Here is a 20,381-nt window from a genome sequence, read left to right on the forward strand (position 1 = left end):
CACTTGACATACCTCAAGTTCAAGCCAATCATTGTAACCAAAAGTCTTTTGAACTTGACAGCATTATTTCCTCCTGACCTTGACTAATATTAAAAAAAATGTATTTGCAATATTAATTTATATGTGATTTTGAGCAGTTTATGCGCTGTGCATTTGGTCTTGCTCATCAATCCTCTGCATATTTCCAGCAGGTACATTCAAATGAGCACTTGACCTTTTCAAACCCAGGACAGAAATCTGTCCTTACCCGGTCTTGTGAGAATCCAGATCCATGAATGTGCTGGACTCTCAATTGGCAATTGACTCTCAGTTCAATGGGCAATTAGGGAAGGGTAATAAATGTAGGCACTGCCAGTGCTGTCTGCATCCCATGTGTGAATATGTAAAAGAAAAACCTGAAAGTGGGTCGTACATAGTCATACAGTGTGGAAACAAGCCCTTCTGCCCAACTTGTCCATGATGACCAAGCTGCCCATCTAAACTTGCCCCATTTGCCCGCGTTTGACCCATATCCCTCTAAACCTTTCCTACCCATGTACCTATCCATTTTTAAAATGATGTTATTGTACCTGCCTTAACCACTTCCTCTGACAGTTCATTCTACATACCCACAACCAGCTGTGTGAAAGAGTTGCCCCTCAGGTTCCTATTAAATCTTTCCCCTCTCACCTTAAACCTATGCCCTCTAGTCCTTGATTCCCCAACCCTGGGAAAAAGACAGTGTGCATTCACCCTATCTATGTCCCTCATGATTTTATATACCTCTATAAGGTCACCCCTCAGTCTCCTACACTCCAAGGATTACAGACTGAGCACCTTGCCTTAAATCATCATGACTCCCTCTCCTTCAGGACAGTGTTGGATAGTTGGTCTGTGTTATCACTGATTGAGGCTTCCTTCCTCCCTGCAGTTAACACTCCACTCCTGATTATTTCAACGCCATCCTCAGGTAGATTCTATTTTCACATCCATTCACAACTAATGAAGATGAACCAATTGAATGGTGCTGTTTAAACTGAACCACAGGTTGATCTTTGGTTCAGGTTAGAGATCTTGGCTAGGAAAGGTCCATGAATTGAGAGAAAGATCAGTGTCAGTGAATGCTGGTGCTTGTTGGAACTGAGTGGGTTAAGGTCCAGAGCCACAAACAGTGACATGTTTTCGGAGACAGAGGAAGTAACACTTGGCTGTGAAGCTCAAGCATAGGCTACCTTGGAATGCGACACCTGTGAGAGGAAACTGGTTTGATGAATTGTCAAAAGAGCATGGACCTGCTTCACGATGATAAGCAGTAGCTCAAGTGTGGATTACATATTGTGTTAAAAGGAATATCATTTGGAACACAGCTTTAGTAATTGTTCTTGTTGATATGGCTATTCTATAAAACAACTTAAGATAGAACATAAGTTAAAAGGAAAAATCAGAACAAAACATGCTTATTATTTTGATAGAGGAGGAAGGATGAACTGTTTTCACTGCAAGGATGGTTGGCAACCAGATGATGAACAGAATTAAGATGATTAGTAAAAAATTCCAGGGAGAACATTTATGCAGTGAGCTAAAATGGTCTGGGATGCACTCTGCGATAGACTGCATTATGTAGTCTGGGATGTACTGTATTATGTCGTCCTGGTGCACTGTATTGTATAGTTTGGGATGTACTGTATTACAGTCTGTATGCACTGTATCATATAGAATGAGATCCACTATATTATACAGTCTGTGATCCACTGTATTACACAGTCTGATAGACACTATATTACACAGAATCAGAATTATTATCACTGACTTACATGATGTAAAATTTGTTGTTTTGTGGCAGCAGTACAGCGCAAAGATATAAAATTACTATAAATTACAAAAATAAATAAATAGTGCAACAAAAAAGGAATAACAAGGTAGTGTTCATGGATCATTCAAAAACCTGAATGCGGAGGGGAAGAAGCTGTTTCTGAATCGTTGAGTGCTGGTCTTCAGGCTCCTTAACCTCCTCCCCGATGGCTGAGCTGCACTGTCTGTGATCCACTGTATTATGTAGAATGAGATCCACTGTATTATACAGTCTGAAAGGCACTGTATTATATAGTCTGGGAGGCACTCTGCTGTAGTATGCGGTGTTATGTAGTCCTGGTGCACTGTATTATACAGTCTGAAACACCATTATACAGTCTGAGATGCACTGTATTACACAGTCTGAGATGCACTGTATTATACTGTCTGGGGCGCACTGTATTATGTAGTCCTGATGTGCTGCATTATAATCTGGATGCACTGCACCTAAGTGTGCTGAAAAAGATATTTTTACTACTTTTCAAGGTAAAAATGGACAGATGTACCATCTACAGAGAAACAGCATGGGATTGGAACTAAAAGCTGAATGTTTTCCTGTGCAATAGGTTCCACCTGTTTACCTCATCTTTCCAAACCACCGCTGATCAGAATGGACTTTACCTTTAATTTCTGTTCGTAATTTTCAAAGGCTTCCAGGACCATGCAGACAGCCTCCATGGAGCGCTCCAGTCTGCCGTCAAGTCCGTTGAAGCGGTACATGCTGCCGGAGACGTCCACAAGGAGCCGCAGGCGCTTAGGTTTCTGCTGGGGGCTTCCAAGCTGCAGAGGCAGGCAGAATTTGTTCAGTCAGAAAAAGGCAAACAACGTCCTTATTAGGGAATAACAGGTCCTCCACCTAGGGAAGGTTGAGAACCTGTGGATATTATCCCAGAACGTAACACAGTGGAGGACATTCTTCCCCACTGCCTCAGTATCCTGCGGGTAGTACCCCCAATCTGTTTGGAAGCGACTAAAAACATAACGAAGGAGGTTTCCTTTAAATTGGCCAGTGTGAATGTAGTCTGGCACCGCCCCTTAAAGGGCTGGGGTTATTATTTATTACTACAAGCCATTTCAACTTCCCTCCCCATTCCCACACCGACCTGTCTGCCTTCGGCCTCCTCCACTACCAGGGTGAGGCCAAATGCAAATTCGAAGAACAGCACCTCATATTCCACCTGGATAGTCTGCAACCTGATGGTATGAATACTGAGCAACAAACAATCTGCTGGAGGAACTCTGCGGGTCGAGTGGTGTCTGTGTGGGGAGAGGAAATGTCGACGTTTCGGGTCGAAACCCCCCATTGAACGCTGAATCCTCCTGTTTCAAGTAACCCACACACCCTGCGCTCCTTCCTCTCTCCTTCTGATCCACCCAGGTTCTCTCACAGAGCTCCTTCTTTCCAACCTTCCCCCAGCTCCCTTATTACCCAGTTTCTTTCCCCTCCCCCACCTGGTTCCATCTGCCTATCACCCACACACCCTACCCACTCTGTCCCCTATCCCCACCCTTCCCCCTCATTGCTCCCATCTGCCCACCATCGCTCCCTTACCTGGTTCCACAACACCTTCCTTTCTTATCAGATTCCAGAACCCGCAGCCCTTTGTTGTCTCCACATCACCTCCCAGCCTCCGTCGCCATCTCCACCCCTCCCTCCCCCATCTGCCCATCATCCCCCTCCTCACTTCGATCCACCTATCACACACCAGCTCCTGTCTCAGTCCTTCCCCTCACCTCTTTATACTGGTTATCTCCCCTTTACACTCTCAGCCCTGATGCAGGGTCTCGTCCTGAATCGTTGACTATTTCTTTGCTTCCACAGATGCTGCCTGACCTGCTGAGCTCCATCAGCAGTTTGTTTCTTCATCAGGATTATTATTACATTAGGTCCACCCAGACAGATATTTGAAAAAGTAAACGAGATTAGAATGGAGGTCCAAAGTGATGAAATGGCTCCATATGGTGCTCCCAGGTTTGAAGATTCATTCACAGACCTTCCAAATATTGCATGTTGGTGTTTAGGGTCACTGAGGCATGACCTATCACTCAGGATGCAGTAAAGCAGCAGACAAAGTCGGCACAGCTACCTCTCTGGTGTAAATGTAACTGAGCAAGCCCACTGAGAGGTGATTGAAAACACTGCTGACAATGCTACAGGAATGTAAACAGCTAGTAGGTTGGACGGCATCTGTGGAGAGAGAAACAGAATCAACATTTCAGGTGAATGTCAAGTGAGTGGAGAAGACATAGCAAGTGAGAAGAGGCAAGTGGAGAAACACAGTGTGTGTGGGAGACACTCTGTACAGGGGGAACTTGGGGAGTAGGGAAGTCATAGAGAGAAGATGAGGTCCAGAGAGGGGGAGGAACAGGGAGAGTGGTGGGGACAGTGAAAAGGAGGAACAGAGTGAGGGGGAACAGAGAGAGAGGGGAGACACAGAGAGAGGGGCAGCAACAGTAAGTGGGGATACGTAGTGATGGAGTGAAACAGTGAGTGTTGGGGAACAGGGTGAGTGGGGGGGAGGGAGGGTGAGTGAGTGGGGGGAGCAGGACAAGTGCGGGAGACGTGGCATTGGGGTGATTCACTGTCAGCCTTCTATCATTTTGCTTTCTTCTGGTAAAGTTTGTTCGTGAAGTCTAGAGGGAAATGGGTTGATCATCATGAACACAAGCAACTGACTCTCAATCTCTGGGCTCCTGGAATCCAAATGACAGAGGAATAGAGCAGCCCCTCTGCTGTTGTCTCATGAACTATTTTCAATTGTACACAACAACCTCTCTGTTTTTGCACTTGCTACATTTTTAATTTCATGCTCATTGATTTGCTGCAGCACAGAACTTCAAAGTTGAACTCCACATTAAAGGGAAGTGACACTGTCCAATTAGATTAGCTGTGGTAATCAGCTTTGCAAGTAACCTTAGCTCCTGGACCCTGAAGGGACTCACAAAGGAGCGAGCACCATGCCTGACAACCTAAAGAAGGTCAACATTTCGATACCTGAGGAGGGAGAAAACCTTTAGACATTAATCCACGCTGATCAGTGCAAGCAGAAGTATTCAAATAAACAAGTTATATTTTTATACTCAAATGTATTACAGTTTCCAACTATCTGTTGATATTATTTTATAATTCAGATTAAGCAATGAGACAATTAGGTCATTATTTCTTGTGCCTCTCTATCTTAAGTAACTAAATGGGTGAATTAGTTGTCAAACTTTGAGAACTTGAAACTTCAGGAACATCTGAAACTAAAAGCATTCCAGATGTGGAATTTAATATTGAATAGGCAAATAAATATGCCTCTGCCTAGAAAAGTAACTGTAGTTTGCCAATTGGAAATGAATGGTTTGCTGGGTTAGCTTCAAGACTTGTTTTTGTAACTAACTGTTAAGGGAAAAGTTGGAGGAGTGCATCAAACCATTAAACCTGTTTCCTGGGAATTTTTGCTTTACCAAGTGCTGAATGCATGAGCGTTGCAGGAAATCTGGGATTGCAGAGGACAACACGGCAACAGTATAGCTTCTGAACCAGGACTAACAAAGGAGCAGGGGATCCGACGGAGAAGAAGACAGGGGACAACAGGGACACATCTAGCAGAAAACAAATGCAAAGAAAGAAAGATTGGTTTAACAGACAGGAAAGAAAGAAGAAGATTAAACAGTATTTTCATTTGACATTTTTTTATATCTCTAGAACAATTTATCCACATTTATGACTGACTCTCAGCAGTCTGAATCACTCTCCTCTTGAACCTAAAAGGAAAGCTGAGGGTTCTGGGGAACAGGCAGGAAATGGAGTTGGGGCCAAGATGAGATCAGTCAGCGTCACACTGAAAGGCAGAGCAGGCTTGAGGAGCCATTGTCCGATTCCTGCCTCTATTTTTTATGCTCTTATAAACACGAGTTTCCTCTGAGATTGTGTTTCTTTGGAAGGGAAAAATCCCAGAACATTCACACCCTGGCCTGTCTCTATCACTACGATGGTGCAGTGGTGGGGTGCACACTGTTAAAAAGCTGATAGAAGTATATAAAATAATGAGAGGCATAGACAGGGGAGATAGGCAGAGTCTTTTTCCAGGGTAGAAATGTCAAATACTAGAGAGCATAGCTTTAAAGGTGAGAGGGGGAAAGTTTGAAGGAGATAGACAATAGACAATAGGAACAGAAGTAGACCATTCGGCCCTTCGAGTCTGCACCGCCATTTTGAGATCATGGCTGATCCTCAACAATCAATATCCTGTTCCTGCCTTGTCCCCATATCCCTTGATTCCCCTATCTATAAGAAACCTATCTAGCTCCTTCTTGAAAGTACCCAGAGAATTGGCCTCCACTGCCCTCTGAGGCAGTGCATTCCACAAATTCACAACCCTCTGGGAGAAGAAGTTTTTCCTCACCTCTGTCCTAAATGGCCTAGCCCTTATTCTTAAATCATGCCCCCTGGTCCTGGACTTGCCCAACATCTGGAACATATTTCCTGTCTCTATCTTGTCCAATCCCTAATAATCCTGTATGTTTCAATCAGATTCCCTCTCAATCTTCTCAATTCCAGCGTGTACAATCCCAGTCTCTCCAACCTCTCAACATAAGACAGTCCAAGTCAATTTTTTTTTACAGACAGTGGTGGGTGCTGGAACATGTTGCCAGGGGAAACAGTAGAAGCAGATACAATATTGACATTTAAGAGGCATTTAGACAGGGAATAGAACGGGCAGGGAATAGAGGGATATGTGCAGGAAGAAGGGATTAGTTTAGATTGGCTCCATAGTTGGCACAGACATGGTGTTTCTGTTCTGTACTGTTCTATGTTCTAAGCTGCTGTTATTTTCTTTGTGTATGGAGGAAGGGACTGACTCCACACCTTTCCACAGGTACTGAGTCGATCTTAACCCAACCTATCAAAACCATTTTCTTTCCTCTCAGACTCACTTCAGGCTCCAGCTCTCCTCTGCGCTTATAAATTGCCTTCTCTCCTGTCAAGCCATCGATTATCTTGGTATCGTCAAGCTCTCCTATCGACTGGTGCCGTAGCCATTGTCTCTCTTTGCCTTTTGCCTGTAAGAGGGATGAGCAAATGACAACAATGTAATGAAATGCTCATGGTGTATTCAACAACACATCATACTTCTGTAACAATCATCTTACAAACTGCATCTATTTTTATTTCTAAAACAAAACTACAGAAACAATGGGAATTGTTTAAGATGTGCTCCTGTATCCCACACTATAGGAAGGATATGGTCATAATAAAGAGAGTGCAGAAGAGATTCACCAGGATGAAAAAGCAACAAGACGCTGGAGGAGCTCAGCAGGTCAGGCAGCATCCACGGGGAAAAGCAGATGGTCAATGTTTCGGGTCAGGACCCTTCTTCAGGACTGAAGATAGGAAAAGGAGATCCAGTGATAGGTGGACAAAAGAGGGGAGGCAGGGTGGGCACAAGGTGGTGATAGGTAGTTACATGTAAGAGATAGTGATAGGCAGGTGTGGGGGAGGAGGGGAGAGCAGATCCACTGGGGGATGGGTCAGAGGTATGGAAGCAGGCGGCATGGGGGGAGGGGAAGAGAGGAAAAGGAGAGAGAAGAAAAAAATGGCGAGGAGAAAAAAGAGAGGCTGGGAAAGGGAAGAAAAGAAAAGGTAGGGAGGGGAGCGGTGGTTGGCTTACTTAAAGTGGGAGAAGTCGATGTTTATCCCAAGATGGAAAATGAGATGTTGTTTCCCCAGTTTGCATTTGGACTTCTCCCGGCAGTGGAGGCGGCCGAGGACTGACATATCTGTGATATTGTGGGAGGGGGAGTTAAAGTGACTGGCAACGGGGAGACGCAGATCGTGGTTATGGATGGAATGTAGGTGTTCTATGAAACGGTCATCTAGTCTGTGTTTAGTCTCGCCAATGTAGCGGAAGCCACACTTGGAGCAGTGAATGCAGTAATTTCTCCCCATTGCCAGTCACTTCAACTCCCCCTCCCTCTCCATCACTGATACGTCAGTCCTTAACCTCCTCCACCGCCGGGGGAAGTCCAAATGCAAACTGGAGGAACACCTCATTTTCTGTCTTGCGATTTACAGCCTAACAGGATGAACTTCGAATTCCCCCACTTTAAGTAAACCATCCTCCCCCACCTTGCCTCTTCTTCCCTTTCCCACCTTTTCTCTATATTTCTCCTTGCCATTTTTTTCTCTCTCCTTTGTCTCTCGTTCCATCCCCCCATACTGCCTGCCTCCACACCTCTGACCCATCCCCGGTGGATCTGCTCCCCTCCTCCCATGCATTTGCCTGTCGTACCTGCATCTATCTATCACCACCCTGTGCCCACACCTGCCTCCCCTCTTTTATCCACCTGCCACTGGTCTGTTTTCCCCCCTATATATTGGACTTTCCCTTTTCCAATCTTCAGTCCTGAAGAAGGGTCCTGACCTGAAACGTTGACTGCCTGCCAGAGGAGGTGGACAAGGCAGGTACAACTACCATGTTTAAAATGCATTTGGACAATTATTTGGACAGGAAAGGCATAGAGGGGTAGGGTTCAAATGCAGACAAATGGGATTAGTGCAGATAGACATCATGGTTGGCAGGAACGAGGTGGGCTGTATGATCCTGTAGGGGGGTGGGGGGGGGAGGAATTTTCTACATTTTGGGTCGAAACCCTGCATCAGAACACGAAACATTGACAATTCCTTTCCCCCTACAGATGCTGCTTGGCCCGTTGAGTTCCTCTAGCGCATTGTTTGTTGCTCTAGATAGAGCCACAGAGTAATACAGCATGGAAACAAGTCCTTCAGCCCAACTCCTTCATGCCGAGCATGGTGCCTACCAAGCCAGTCCCATTTGCCCAAGTTTGGCCCATATCCCTCCATACCCATCCTATCCAAATGTCTTTTAAGTGTTGTTATGGTACCTGCCTCAACCACTTCCTCTGGCAGCTCACTCCATATTCGCACCACGTCTGCATGAAGAAGTTGCCCCTCAGGTCCCTTTTAAATCTTTCACTTCTCACCTTAAACCTATACCCCCTAGTTTTTAGTTTCCCTTCCCTTGGAAAAAGACTGTGTGCGCTCAACCTATCTATAACCCTCATGATTGTGTACACTATTTTATTCCAGCACCTGCAATCTCTTGTGTCTCCTTGGCTGTATGAGTCTATGATTCTACCTATGCATTGTCAGGAACTGTGATTTGGAGTTTCCATGTACAATTGGAAACCCACTATATAGATTTACAGCATACAAACTGGCCAATTGTCCAAATACTTTGCAAGTGCTTTTGCTCGAAGCAAATCTACTCCTACCAACTGCTTCCTACAATCCTACCAACGTTTCCTTCTGTTCAGCAAATGTACGTGCAGAACCATCTAATATTTACTTGCTTCTCATTCATATTGTCTGTTTCAGAATCCACAAGAGGTCAAATCCAGTCTGTGAGCAGGGCTTTTCAAGAGATGAATGGGAAATGAGCACTTGAATCGAACTGGTTAAGTATTTGAAAAAAAGGGATTGAAAAGGAGGTGGGGACAGGAAAATGGGGTGGGAGTAAAAAGCTTGTAGTGATGTGGCCTTGATAAGCCAGGTACAAGAGGCCCATACAAGAACGGACAACTTGTACATTAAAGATGAACTCTTAAGCTCACAATCTACCTCGTCATGGCCCTTTCACCTTACCATCTACCTGTGCTGCACTTTCTCTACATATCTGTAACATTATATTCTGCATTCTGTTATTGCTTTTCCTTTGTACCACCTCGATGTGCTTATGTTTTGAAATGATGTGTATGGATGGTAAGTTTTTCACTGTATCTCGGTACATGTGACAATAATGATAATAAGCTAAATACTCCTTCCTTGCTGTATGTTCTACAGGAAGGGAGAGTTGTGCAGTAGTCAGATTATAATACTAACAGGCATGCATCTGGGTAGTCACGAAGCCAAGAGCAGAAATGGAATGTTCACAGGGAGAGCCACACCTGCCATCGACATGTCACATGAAATGGAAATGTCCATTGAGGTTCAGTCATCATGGGCTGAATAAAGATATCATCTGTGATCTGCCAGACATCATTGCTGTTCTAGTGACGAGCAATTCAGTGGAAACTACACCAACGGAAATGGCAGCTGCAGACTTGTAAGACATGGTCCCCCCCTTGCAGGTTCAGCCTCACGATTGGCTTCACTTGCCTGAGTTCAGCGTCACTCCAGGTGCAGTGGGAAGAGGAAGTGGTGAGAGGGAGGACCTGTGGTGTTTAGGCTCCAGGAAAGCAATACCCTCAACCATGCGTCAAATCAAAACAATTTGCTTCTCACGTCAGAGTGCAGTAATCTTGAAATGTTTCAAGGGTGATAGATCTGCCATTAACTAAATTCCAGGGTGCTGGTTTAGCAGTACAGAGCTAGTGTTTGATGGGTTTGAGGGCAGCTTCAGTGGCTCCACTACTTGTCATTACTTGGGTGCAAGACCACTGAGCTCTCCCCTTGTCCCAAACTCCTTATCTTCAAAACACTCACTCACTAAAGCTTACTTCAAGCAAACTCCCCAGTTGATATATTTATCTGTGTGTTAATAACAGGCAGACATCCAAAGTGGCTGTTTTGATCTGATTACTTCTGTGCTTTTAATTATTGATCAGATTCTTTCAAAATGTACTCTACTTTTTCTTAAAAAGGAACACTAAAATAAGTCTTCAAAGCTGTCCCCACATTAAAAAAAATCCCCTCTTCTCCACACTCTTTTGAGGGGCCACAATCAACCTTAATCTGACAAGAAAGAAGTTGGTATACAGGCAGATGGATTTCAGGAGCAGGAAATGTGCCTGTGGAAAATCATGGGCTAGGGAAGTTGCTGCCTTTCCACCAGCTCTGCACCTTACACAGGCTTCATTTATCTCAGGGAAGTGAATTTTCCCACAGGAGACTGTGAGAGCAGAAGGGGCTCTCCCATGCTCCTTAGACACCACTTTGGTCTCCCTAGAGCCACTTTCCAAACCCATGACCTCCACCAGCTAGAAGGACCAAGGGCAGCAAAAGTATGGGACAATACCACCTGGAAGTTGCCCTCTGAGGCACACACCATCCTGATTTGGAAATATACTGCCTTTCCTTCACTGTCACTGGGTCAAAATCCCTAAAAGTTTCATTGTGGGTATGTCCACACCTTAAGGACTGCAGCAGTTCAAGAAGGCAGCTCATCACCACCTTCTCAGGGGCAATTAGGGATGGGCAATTAAATGCTGGCTGAGCCTGCAAACCCCTCATTCCTTGAATGAATAAAGAAAAAATGCTGCACTACCTTCCCCCACTGCACTGATTTACAGCTGGGCAGTCACCACCAACATCTCCCACAGCTCAATAACCCATTCCCTGCTAGCAGTTATGGTGATTTCACTTGAAGACCACAGCATGTGATAGGTTTAGTGAAGGCTTCTTGGAGACTACAGCCATCCCTCTTCGCCCTTCCGTACTGAACAGAAGGGTGCAGATACAACATGAGCAGGGGCATTGCAGAACAAACCACAGACATCTTGAAATGTTGCTTTGAATATCATGACAGATCAGGAGTGCAACATGGGTATCTTACATGATACTGTGTGAGTACCCCTTTAAGAGTTGTTAACAATTGCTCCTTGGATAGATATTGCAATGATACATAAGGTAGAACATTAGGGAGAACCTGTCTTTACCAATAAAGGCTGCTGTCAGAAATGAACTTAGCAAAATACACGTTCTTTCCTAAATAAAGATGTTTTGTTTCTTGGTTTCAGTTCGACTTTCTTCCAGTATTGTAGAGAGAGATACTGAGACATGGTGTCAGAAGTGCTGGTTAATGAAATACAGTTAGAAGTGAAGAATTTACCACTACTGGTTCTAAGCTTGGAATAAGAAGCAGGGAGTCACAGTCACACAAACACACACACACACACACACACACACACAATCTCTCTTTTCCTCACTGCACATTATATCTTTCTAGAGAGAACATCAATTAGTCCAGTCCAGTTCAGCCTAACCCTTCTGACATATTCTCACTTATACCACAAACTACACAAACAAGGCTGTCCAAATATGCTACTATACCTGACCCTAGGGACAGAATGGGGGGGGAGGTGGTGGTGGTCAGAGATGCATCCATGAAGTGGGCCCTAATCTTAATGACTCCCAAAGAAACATCAGGGCTCTCATGTGTCATGATAAAAATGGTGCCACCCACAGCAATCAATGATCTGTATACCCAGGCAAAAAAATAGCGCCATTAAAATTCAGAACATGTCTAGGAGCTGGAAGGTTCAATTTATTATTAATCCCTGATCTCCGTCTGAAGATTCACTTAGTCACTCTGTTTCCAGCAGCTTCTGGTTCTATTTCAAAACTCACTGGCGTTGAAGGGCTGGCACACACCATTTGCACACATTCATTTCTTCCTACTGGTTATTTACAACCAACGTAAATGCAGACACTATGTCATACTGGAGGTAGATGAAAGATGAAGGCCCTTCTGTACAGCTGACTGAGACTCAGCTTACCTGCAGACTGTCCAGGATAACCCGTATTGACTGCACCTGTCTCCGCACAGCCCCAGAAAACCTCTCGTACGTAGCAGCATCATATTCACTCATATGAATTTCCTTTAACCTGCAGTACAGACAAGGAAGAGTGTTATCTAAGGGCTTCCTAACTGTGAAATGCAGGGTTTGTCTGAACTGATGAAGGAAACGTATGGCTTATTTCACAATTCCACAGTGCCAAACTGTTTACTATTGCATTAACTTTCTGATTTAGGAAATATCGTATTTATTTTTCCTATTGAAAATGACAGGACTTAAATTGTTGCTCAGGTGGGAATTCAACTAATTCTGTGTGCTGGTACTGTTTCTATAATTTAGTTCTACTTTTTGGTCTTGTTTGGGAGTTTTTGAAATAAGCAATACTGGAATACTGAAGCAGGACTGTTCCACCATTCCCCCAGATTCTGGCTGTTTGGCGCATCAATTACATTTGCCCACCTTTCTCCATGTTGCTAATCCCTTGCCAAACAGAATTCCATCAGTCTCAATGAAGTCATGATATATAATTGGAAAAAGGAGCTTACAGAATCTGTGAGAAGGAAGGATGACTTAATGAAGGGACGGTCAACATTCAATGGATCCAATGCCCCCAATGATGGCAATAAGAGTCACCTACAGGTGTGGAAGCTTGGGAATGGATTTGAGCTGAGGTCACAACATAGTGACAGAGTCCTTGAGACAATCTTCCAAATCTGTCTTGATTCAACAATTCCTTGTATGGGTAAATTGCCAATTTTCCTCCATGATTTGAGAAGGGTAGCAGGGATGGGGTGATTGAAAGATTGGACAAATATGAATTAAAATGGATTGCAAAGGGCAAACCATGTTCAACTAACTGGGAGAAATATTTTTGAGCAGATAAGTAATATAGTAGCAAGGCAAGTATCACTTGATGCTATTTTGTTTAAAGACTTCCAGAAGGCATTCAAGATGATGTAAACTGCCCTTAACTGCCCCATTCCACACTCCCTCTTGATCACTCAATGTGCCCATCCTCAGAGTACACGGACTTCCTCATTCAATTGAGAGCGAAAAAGAGCATTCTCCCCTTAGTAATGCTCTTGGAGGAATATGTCTGAAAGGAAATTATATTTCTTTAGGATTGTGCAGCACAGTACCATGGAGATTAATCTTTTATTCCTGGAGGTTCCAGGGCAAACTTGACCTATCAACATTCTTGGACCTAACTGAGTGCCTCAACAAGCTTAAAGGACCGAATGGCCTAAAGTTTTTCTTAAATGCTGCATCCACATGTAAGGAGGAAGCATCTGAAGAGATTTAGCTGTGGCAGTGAGAAGACCAGAACAGACAGATTAGTGAATAAGGGCACAGATCTAGACCACAGAAATAGAGACAGTGCGAGTTGATGTTAACAAAGGAAGAAAAGTTAACAGGTGATCGGCTGGTCCCCAAAGATCAGATCCTGGTAGGAAAGCTTGAAGTTAGGGAGTATTTGCAGTGCAGTTGAGAAGCTATTACACTCAAGTATGAAACTGCAAACAGACGTTATAAAAGAGAGGTCTTGTGGCATTGTTATCTCCATGGCAGTCCTCACTATAGACCTCAGCAATCTATGGTATTTTATACTACTGTGACCTAATTGTGCTGTTGTTGGCCTGAAGCTAGAATTATAACAGTGTTTATACATGTAGGCAAATATTCTGACACTGCAAATTTCAATAATTGCAGCCAGATTCTTGCACTTGAAAACTATATTTAAATTGATCTTTCTCTGCATCAACATACTGAATGCTGAAACAAGCTAAAGTCCATTTCATTCTGAATTCTGCTGTGTGTTGTTCCAATAATCAATGCCCCTTGAATAACCCAGAGCACGAGAGTGGAAGCTGTTAGAACTGGAGTAACATTAGCCAAGGGGACCAACATGACATTTTAAGAGGATGGTGAGGAGCACTCAATGCCTTTCAGAGGTAGTAGCTATATACATCACAAAACAGGATTAGTTTAAGAAGGTAATAGGGATAATCCCACAAATTATAGGCTGGTGAGCTTTACATCAGTGGTAGGGAAACTATTGGAGGAGATTCTTATCATTTGGAAAAGCATGGACTTATTCAGGGTAGTTAGCATGGGTTTGAGCAGGGAGGGTGACTGAAAGATTGGACAAATATGAATTGAAATGGATTGCAAAGGGCAAACTGTGCCCAATTTATGAACTTGATTGAGTTTTTTGAGGAGGTGACGAAGATGATTGATGAGGGTAGTGCATTGGATATTGTACACATATACTTTAGTAAAGCTTTCAACGAGGTCCCTCATGGTAGGTTGATCCAGATTAAGGTGCTTGGGATCCATGGAGACTGGGTGGATTGGATTTAAAATTGGCTTGGTCATGGAAGATAGAGGGCAGTGCTGGAGGTCTGTGATCAGTGGTGTTCCGTAAGAAGCTGTGCTGGGACTTCCGTTGTTTGTGATGTTTATGAATGACATGGACAAAAATGTAGGTGGTCTGATTAGTAAGTTTGCAGATGACACAAAAATTGGTGGAGTTGAGAATAATGAGCAAGGTCATCAAAGGATTCAGCAGGATAAGGACCAGTTGGAAAAATGGGCAGAGAAATGGCAGATGGAGTTTAATCCGGACAAGTGTGAGGTCTTGCACTTTGGGAGGTCAATTGTAAGAGGGGCAGGACACTTTGGAGCATTGATGTACAGAAGAATCTTGGGGTTCAAGTCCATTGTTCCCTGAAAGTGGCAACACAAGTGGATAGGGTGGTAAAGAAGGCCTACAGCACACTTGCCTTTATTGGCTGGGGAGTTGAGTATATAAGTTGGCAAATCATGTTACAGCTGTATGAAACTTTGATTAGGTAACATTTAATGCTACTGTATTTAATATATTGTGTGCAGTTCTGATTGCTGCACCAGAGGAAGGATGTGGAGGCTTTGGAGAGGGTGCAGAAGAGGTTCACCAGGATGTTGCCTGGATTAGGGAGTATTAGCTATAAGGAGAGGTTGGACAAACTTGGATTGTTTTCTCTGGAGTGTCAGAGGCTGAGGGGTAACATGATAGAAGTATATAAAATTATGAGAGGCACAGAGAGGGTTTTTTTTCCCCTGGGTGGAAATATCAAATACCAGAGGGCATAACTTTGTGAGAAGGGGAAAGTTTAAAGGAGATTTATGAGACACGTTTTCTTGCACAGTGAGTGGTGGGTGCCTGGAATGTGCTGCCAGAGAAGTGGTGAAAGCAGATACAGTTGCAACGTTTAAGAGCTATTTAGGCAGACACATGAACAGGGCATCGAGGGACATAGACCACATGCAGACAGATGGGATGTTTAATTTGACATCATGATTGGCACAGACATGGTGGGCCAAAGGGCCTGTTCCTGTGCTGATCTATGTTCTGTGTTAATGCTGAGGTTTCTTTTTAATGTCTGAGACAGGGATAGACTTCTTCAGTCAATCGTAAACAAAGTAAAAATCTTCCTTTATTAATGGTTTCAGAGGAAAATGTGTGAAAGACTCCACTGTGAGTTTGAAGGGATACACTCGCTGTGTACCAGGAGGGTGAGGGGATGCACTCACTAGGTCCCCGGGAGACTGAAGAATTTCATTGAGGGTATATGAGATGTTGAAGGGCATAATGAATTTAATTGAGCATTTAACAGATAGAATGAAAATATTTCAGTCCTGGAGAGGTCCATTTGAGTGGGACACTGAATGTCTTTTGTGACAAAAGGGTACACTAATACTTCTCTTGGGTTCTGGCACAGCCCAGGAAAGGAAGCAAAATATAAGTGGAGAACAATGACCCCACTAGTCTGCTGAAGCTGCAGACTAATGTGCAGACTAGTGTAGATCTACTCCACCATTCAGCCATCTCTCTCAGATCACTGCTCTGCCAAGGTTGCACCTTTGTGAAAGGCTTGCAAAATAAAGCAAGAATTATACTGTGGCTGAATGCATTTATTCAGATGAATTACTAATAGTTTAGGAAAATCTAACAGAGACGGCTTTGAGTTGTAGCACAAACTCCACTCTGCTAGTCAAGAAAGTCTACTTATATTTTACGTTCCCTGTGCCGATATTCACTGTTCTGTCTACAGGCTGTCAATTTGTCACATGTTTCAAAATTAATCAGTGTTTTTAAAGTCAAGCTTGCCTTATTCACAGACCCTGTGAGTGGTTCCGTTCATGAAGTGGAAGAATTAACAGACAACTGTGAAAGATGTGATGTGTTGACGCTGACAAGAAATTGGATGAATTTTGGCAAACCACAAAGAACTTTTTGTTGGTGCTTTTCAAATCAGCCATTCCCAATAAGAACTATTTGTGCAGAAATACTTTTGGAAATCTTTCACTCAGAGCTGTTTACAACAGTAAGGAGTTTATTTGTCTTTCTATTTCCTATCCAAGTATATCAGCTCCCTCTTTAAAATGCTTTGGCAGTTTCGATCAAAGGTCTCTGACCTGGAATGTTATATTTGTTTCTCTTTCCAGGGGCCTGACCTGCTGTATATTACTAGCTTCCTGTGCTTTTATTTCAGACTCCTAGCAGCTGCACTATTTTATTTTCCCACTGGGATAGATATATTGTGATTATAAAAGGAGCAGAGGGAGGAAACAAGAAGGGAGAACATTTTTTATAAGTCTGTGGCAGGTTGACACTCACTTGTCAGTAGATTGCAGAGAATTTGTAGCAATGCATGTCCAATTTGGAGTAAAGTCTCAGAAGGGAATGAGTCTCGGAGCTATCTATGGTTCAGCGATTTAAAGGTAGAAGTATTCAAAAGTCAGATGTTTAAATGACATAAATAATGATGTAGGCGGCACAGATGGTCAAGCTTATAACATGGAGTGATACAACCGAGAAGGGTGCTGTTTGGCCAGTCTTTCTGTGTCAGTTTTTTGAAACAACCATCAAAACTGTACCACTGTCCCGCTTTTTCCTGTTGTCCATAAATATTTCATTTCCAAGTGGAGATCTGATTCTCTTCTCCACTGAATCTGTTCCCTGCATTCCTTCCTGATTATGAAGGAAATTCTTGTTTCCTCCCTGGACATCCCCCCATTTGCCTGTGCCCTCTAATTACTGACCCTCTCGCCAAGTGAAGCAACTTCTCTTTCCTTGCTGTACTAAAAACCCTCATCATTTTCAACACCCTGATTAAACTGCCCTACCTTCACTGCTCTAAAAAGAGCACATATTTTGAAAAAGAAAACTTACCAGTTTTTTTACACAGAGTAGTGGGTGCCTGGAATGTGTTGCCAGATGGTGGAGGCAGATATGATAGAGACCTTTAAAGGCCCTTAGACAGGCGTATGAATATGCAGAAAATGGAGAGATACGTGTAGGCAAAAGGGATTGGTTTAATTAGGTGTCATTGTCTTAATTAGTTTGGCACAACATCGTGAGCCAAAGGTCCTATTCCACTCTCCCCTCCTCTATCTGCCCATCACCCCTCCTCACCTGGATCCACCTATTGCTTGCCAGGTCTTGCTCCACCCCTTCCCCTCACCTCTTTATACCAGCTATCTCCCCTCTTTCTTTCAGTCCAGATAAAGGGTCTCAATCTGAAATGTCGACTGTCCATTTCCCTCCACAGATGTTGCCTGACCTGCTGAGTTCCTCCAGCAGACTGTTTGTTGCTCCAGTTCCTTGAAGCTACAACTGTTAGAAGGCAGTGGATGTCCTTCCACTGGCCACTATTTGACGATCTGTGTGCTCAAGGGATAAGAGAACAAAACAAATGCAAGGTGCATATTTGCAGCAAGAAACCCAGGTCACACACCTCTCCTTGAAGGCTTTCTCGCCCATCTCTCTGGCTGCTCGTTTGACTTCCTCTGGCACAGCATCCTTTTCAGCCTGGGACACCTGGTACACCTTGTGTCCTGCATCCAAGCGATAGGGGCCACCTTTCCCACCCAGACCAGCAGTATCTCTTCCACCTGGAAGGAAAACCGACATGGATTACAGAAGCTCAAGCATGGAAACCTGTGGCTTAACTTGGCCAAGGTGGGACTGAGGGGCCAAGCCACGTAAGCTGAGTCTCTGCTTTATTGGTAGGTTTTAGACCATAAGACTGTAAGACATAGGAGCAGAATTAGGCATTCAGCCCATCGAGTCTGCTCTGCCATTCAATCATGGCTTATTTTGTTTTCAACCCCATTTTCCCACCTTCTCCCTATAACCCTGAGCCCCCTTACCAAACAAGAATCTAAATAAATTGGTAAATTGGTTTGCTATTGTCACATGTACCGAGGTACAGTGAGAACCCTTGTTTTGCATGCCATCCATACCGATCATTTCATTACATCAGTACAACAAGGCAGTACAAGAGAAAACAATAACAGGATGCAGAATAAAGTGTTACAGTTACAGAGAAAGTGCAGTGTAGGCAGGCAATAAGGTACAAGGCCATGATAAGGTAGGTTGTGAGGTCAAGAGCATCTTGTACTAGGGAACCATTCAATAGTCTTATAAGAGTGGGACAGATGTTGTCCTTGAACCTGGTGATACGTGCTTTCAGGCTTTTGTATCTTTTGCCCAATGGGAGGGGGAAGAAGAGAGAATGTTTGGGGTGGGTGGGGTCTCTGAACCCATCAATTTCTGCCTTAAGTACATCTAATGTTTGGCCTCCACAGCCCTCTGTGGCAATGAATTCCACACATTCACCACCCTCTGGCTGAAGAAATCCCTCCTCATCTCAGTTTTAAAGGAACGTCTCTTTATTCTGGTGCTCTGTCCTCACATCCTAGACTCTCCTACCAATGGAAACATCCTTTCCATGTCCACTCCATCCAGGCCTATCCAGGTTTTCAGTCAGGTTGGTGATGAGGGGGATAGGATTTGGCCTCCTGCTGTCCAGCTGGGGAGGTGAAGTTGAGTCAAAGCTCTCGTTTCTATTCAACAGGTGCCACTTGGATGTTTGTGGGGCTTAGCACTAATCGGACTCTCATACCCCTCAGTACTCGAAGTGTCTGCCTGACAGCCTAGTGGGGACAATTTGTCTACGCCTGCTCCTTGGAAATTAATTGATAATGATCCAAAAAAATGCACATGACAACCTTTTTCCCAGGGAAAGGCAACCATAAACTAGAGGGCATAGGTTTAAGGTCAGAGGTGAAAAATTTAAAAGCAACCTGAGGGGCAACCTCTTCAGGTGGTACGTATACGGAATGAGCTGCCAGAGGAAGTGGTTGAGGCATGTACAATAGCAATATTTAAGAGGCATTTGGATAAGTATATGGATAGGAGGGGTTTAGACGTCAAATGTGGGCAAATGGAACTAGCTTGATGGGCACCATGGTCAGCATGGATGAGTTGGGCTGAAGGGCCTGTTTCCACACTCTCAAAAAGTCAGCTAGTTCATTGTTTCCCATTCAACTTCTTTACAACCCTAGAGGTCCACACCGACATCATCCTCCGAGGGAGGAGGAAAATAATTGAAACTGAAAGAACTGTTGGAGATTTCTCTTCAACCCCTATGGATCACGAGCTTAGGGTTAAAAAATGGCTACAGGGCATGTTAGCCAACTCCCAACTTACCTCTTGAAGACAGCATGAAAAGAAGACTACCTGGGTAATAGTCACTATGGAGCATCTTTGAACTGCCCTTTAAATTCACTACTGAACGTTAAGTTCATGTTCAAGTTTATTGTCACAGGCATACATACCCAGGGTGTAAATGCCATAAAAATTAGCTTTTTGCAGCAGGAGCACAGTACATTACAAATATGACAAATATAAATTATATAAACTTAAATTAATATAAATTATACATAACTTACACGACAAAATAAACATAATCATATTAGTGCAAGTTGAGTGCAAATACAGTCCAAGGGAGAGTTAGAGTTTTTCAGGTTGGTTCAAGAACCTAATGGAAGTGGGGAAGAGGTGTGGGGCTTCAGGCTCCTGTATCTCCTGCCTGATGGCAGCACCGAGAAGAGGGCATGGCCCAGATGGTGGGGGTCCCTAATGATGGATGTCGCCTTCCTGAGACATCGCCTCTTGTAGGTGTCCTCGGAGAGCAGGT

At 43.8% G+C, this 20,381-nt stretch overlaps 1 protein-coding gene and 1 long non-coding RNA gene across 2 annotated transcripts in view; one reads left to right on the plus strand and one right to left on the minus strand.

Annotated features, from left to right (window-relative positions):
* LOC127569327 (uncharacterized) overlaps window positions 1-16,814 on the plus strand; it is a 32,914-nt gene extending 16,100 nt beyond the window's left edge. Inside the window, exons 2-3 of the long non-coding RNA XR_007956176.1 lie at window positions 9,215-9,293; window positions 16,516-16,814. This is a non-coding gene — a long non-coding RNA (uncharacterized LOC127569327). The remainder of the gene's footprint in view (window positions 1-9,214; window positions 9,294-16,515) is intronic.
* Window positions 1-20,381, minus strand: part of vwa8 (von Willebrand factor A domain containing 8) — a 321,854-nt gene that overhangs the window by 18,017 nt on the left and 283,456 nt on the right. Inside the window, exons 39-42 of the mRNA XM_052013855.1 lie at window positions 18,135-18,291; window positions 12,334-12,442; window positions 6,754-6,879; window positions 2,452-2,610 (exon numbers count right to left, since the gene is read on the minus strand). Of these exons, the coding sequence (XP_051869815.1) occupies window positions 2,452-2,610; window positions 6,754-6,879; window positions 12,334-12,442; window positions 18,135-18,291 (551 nt within the window). The remainder of the gene's footprint in view (window positions 1-2,451; window positions 2,611-6,753; window positions 6,880-12,333; window positions 12,443-18,134; window positions 18,292-20,381) is intronic.

Source organism: Pristis pectinata, chromosome 4 (assembly GCF_009764475.1).
Source record: "Pristis pectinata isolate sPriPec2 chromosome 4, sPriPec2.1.pri, whole genome shotgun sequence".
Lineage (NCBI taxonomy): Eukaryota > Metazoa > Chordata > Chondrichthyes > Rhinopristiformes > Pristidae > Pristis > Pristis pectinata.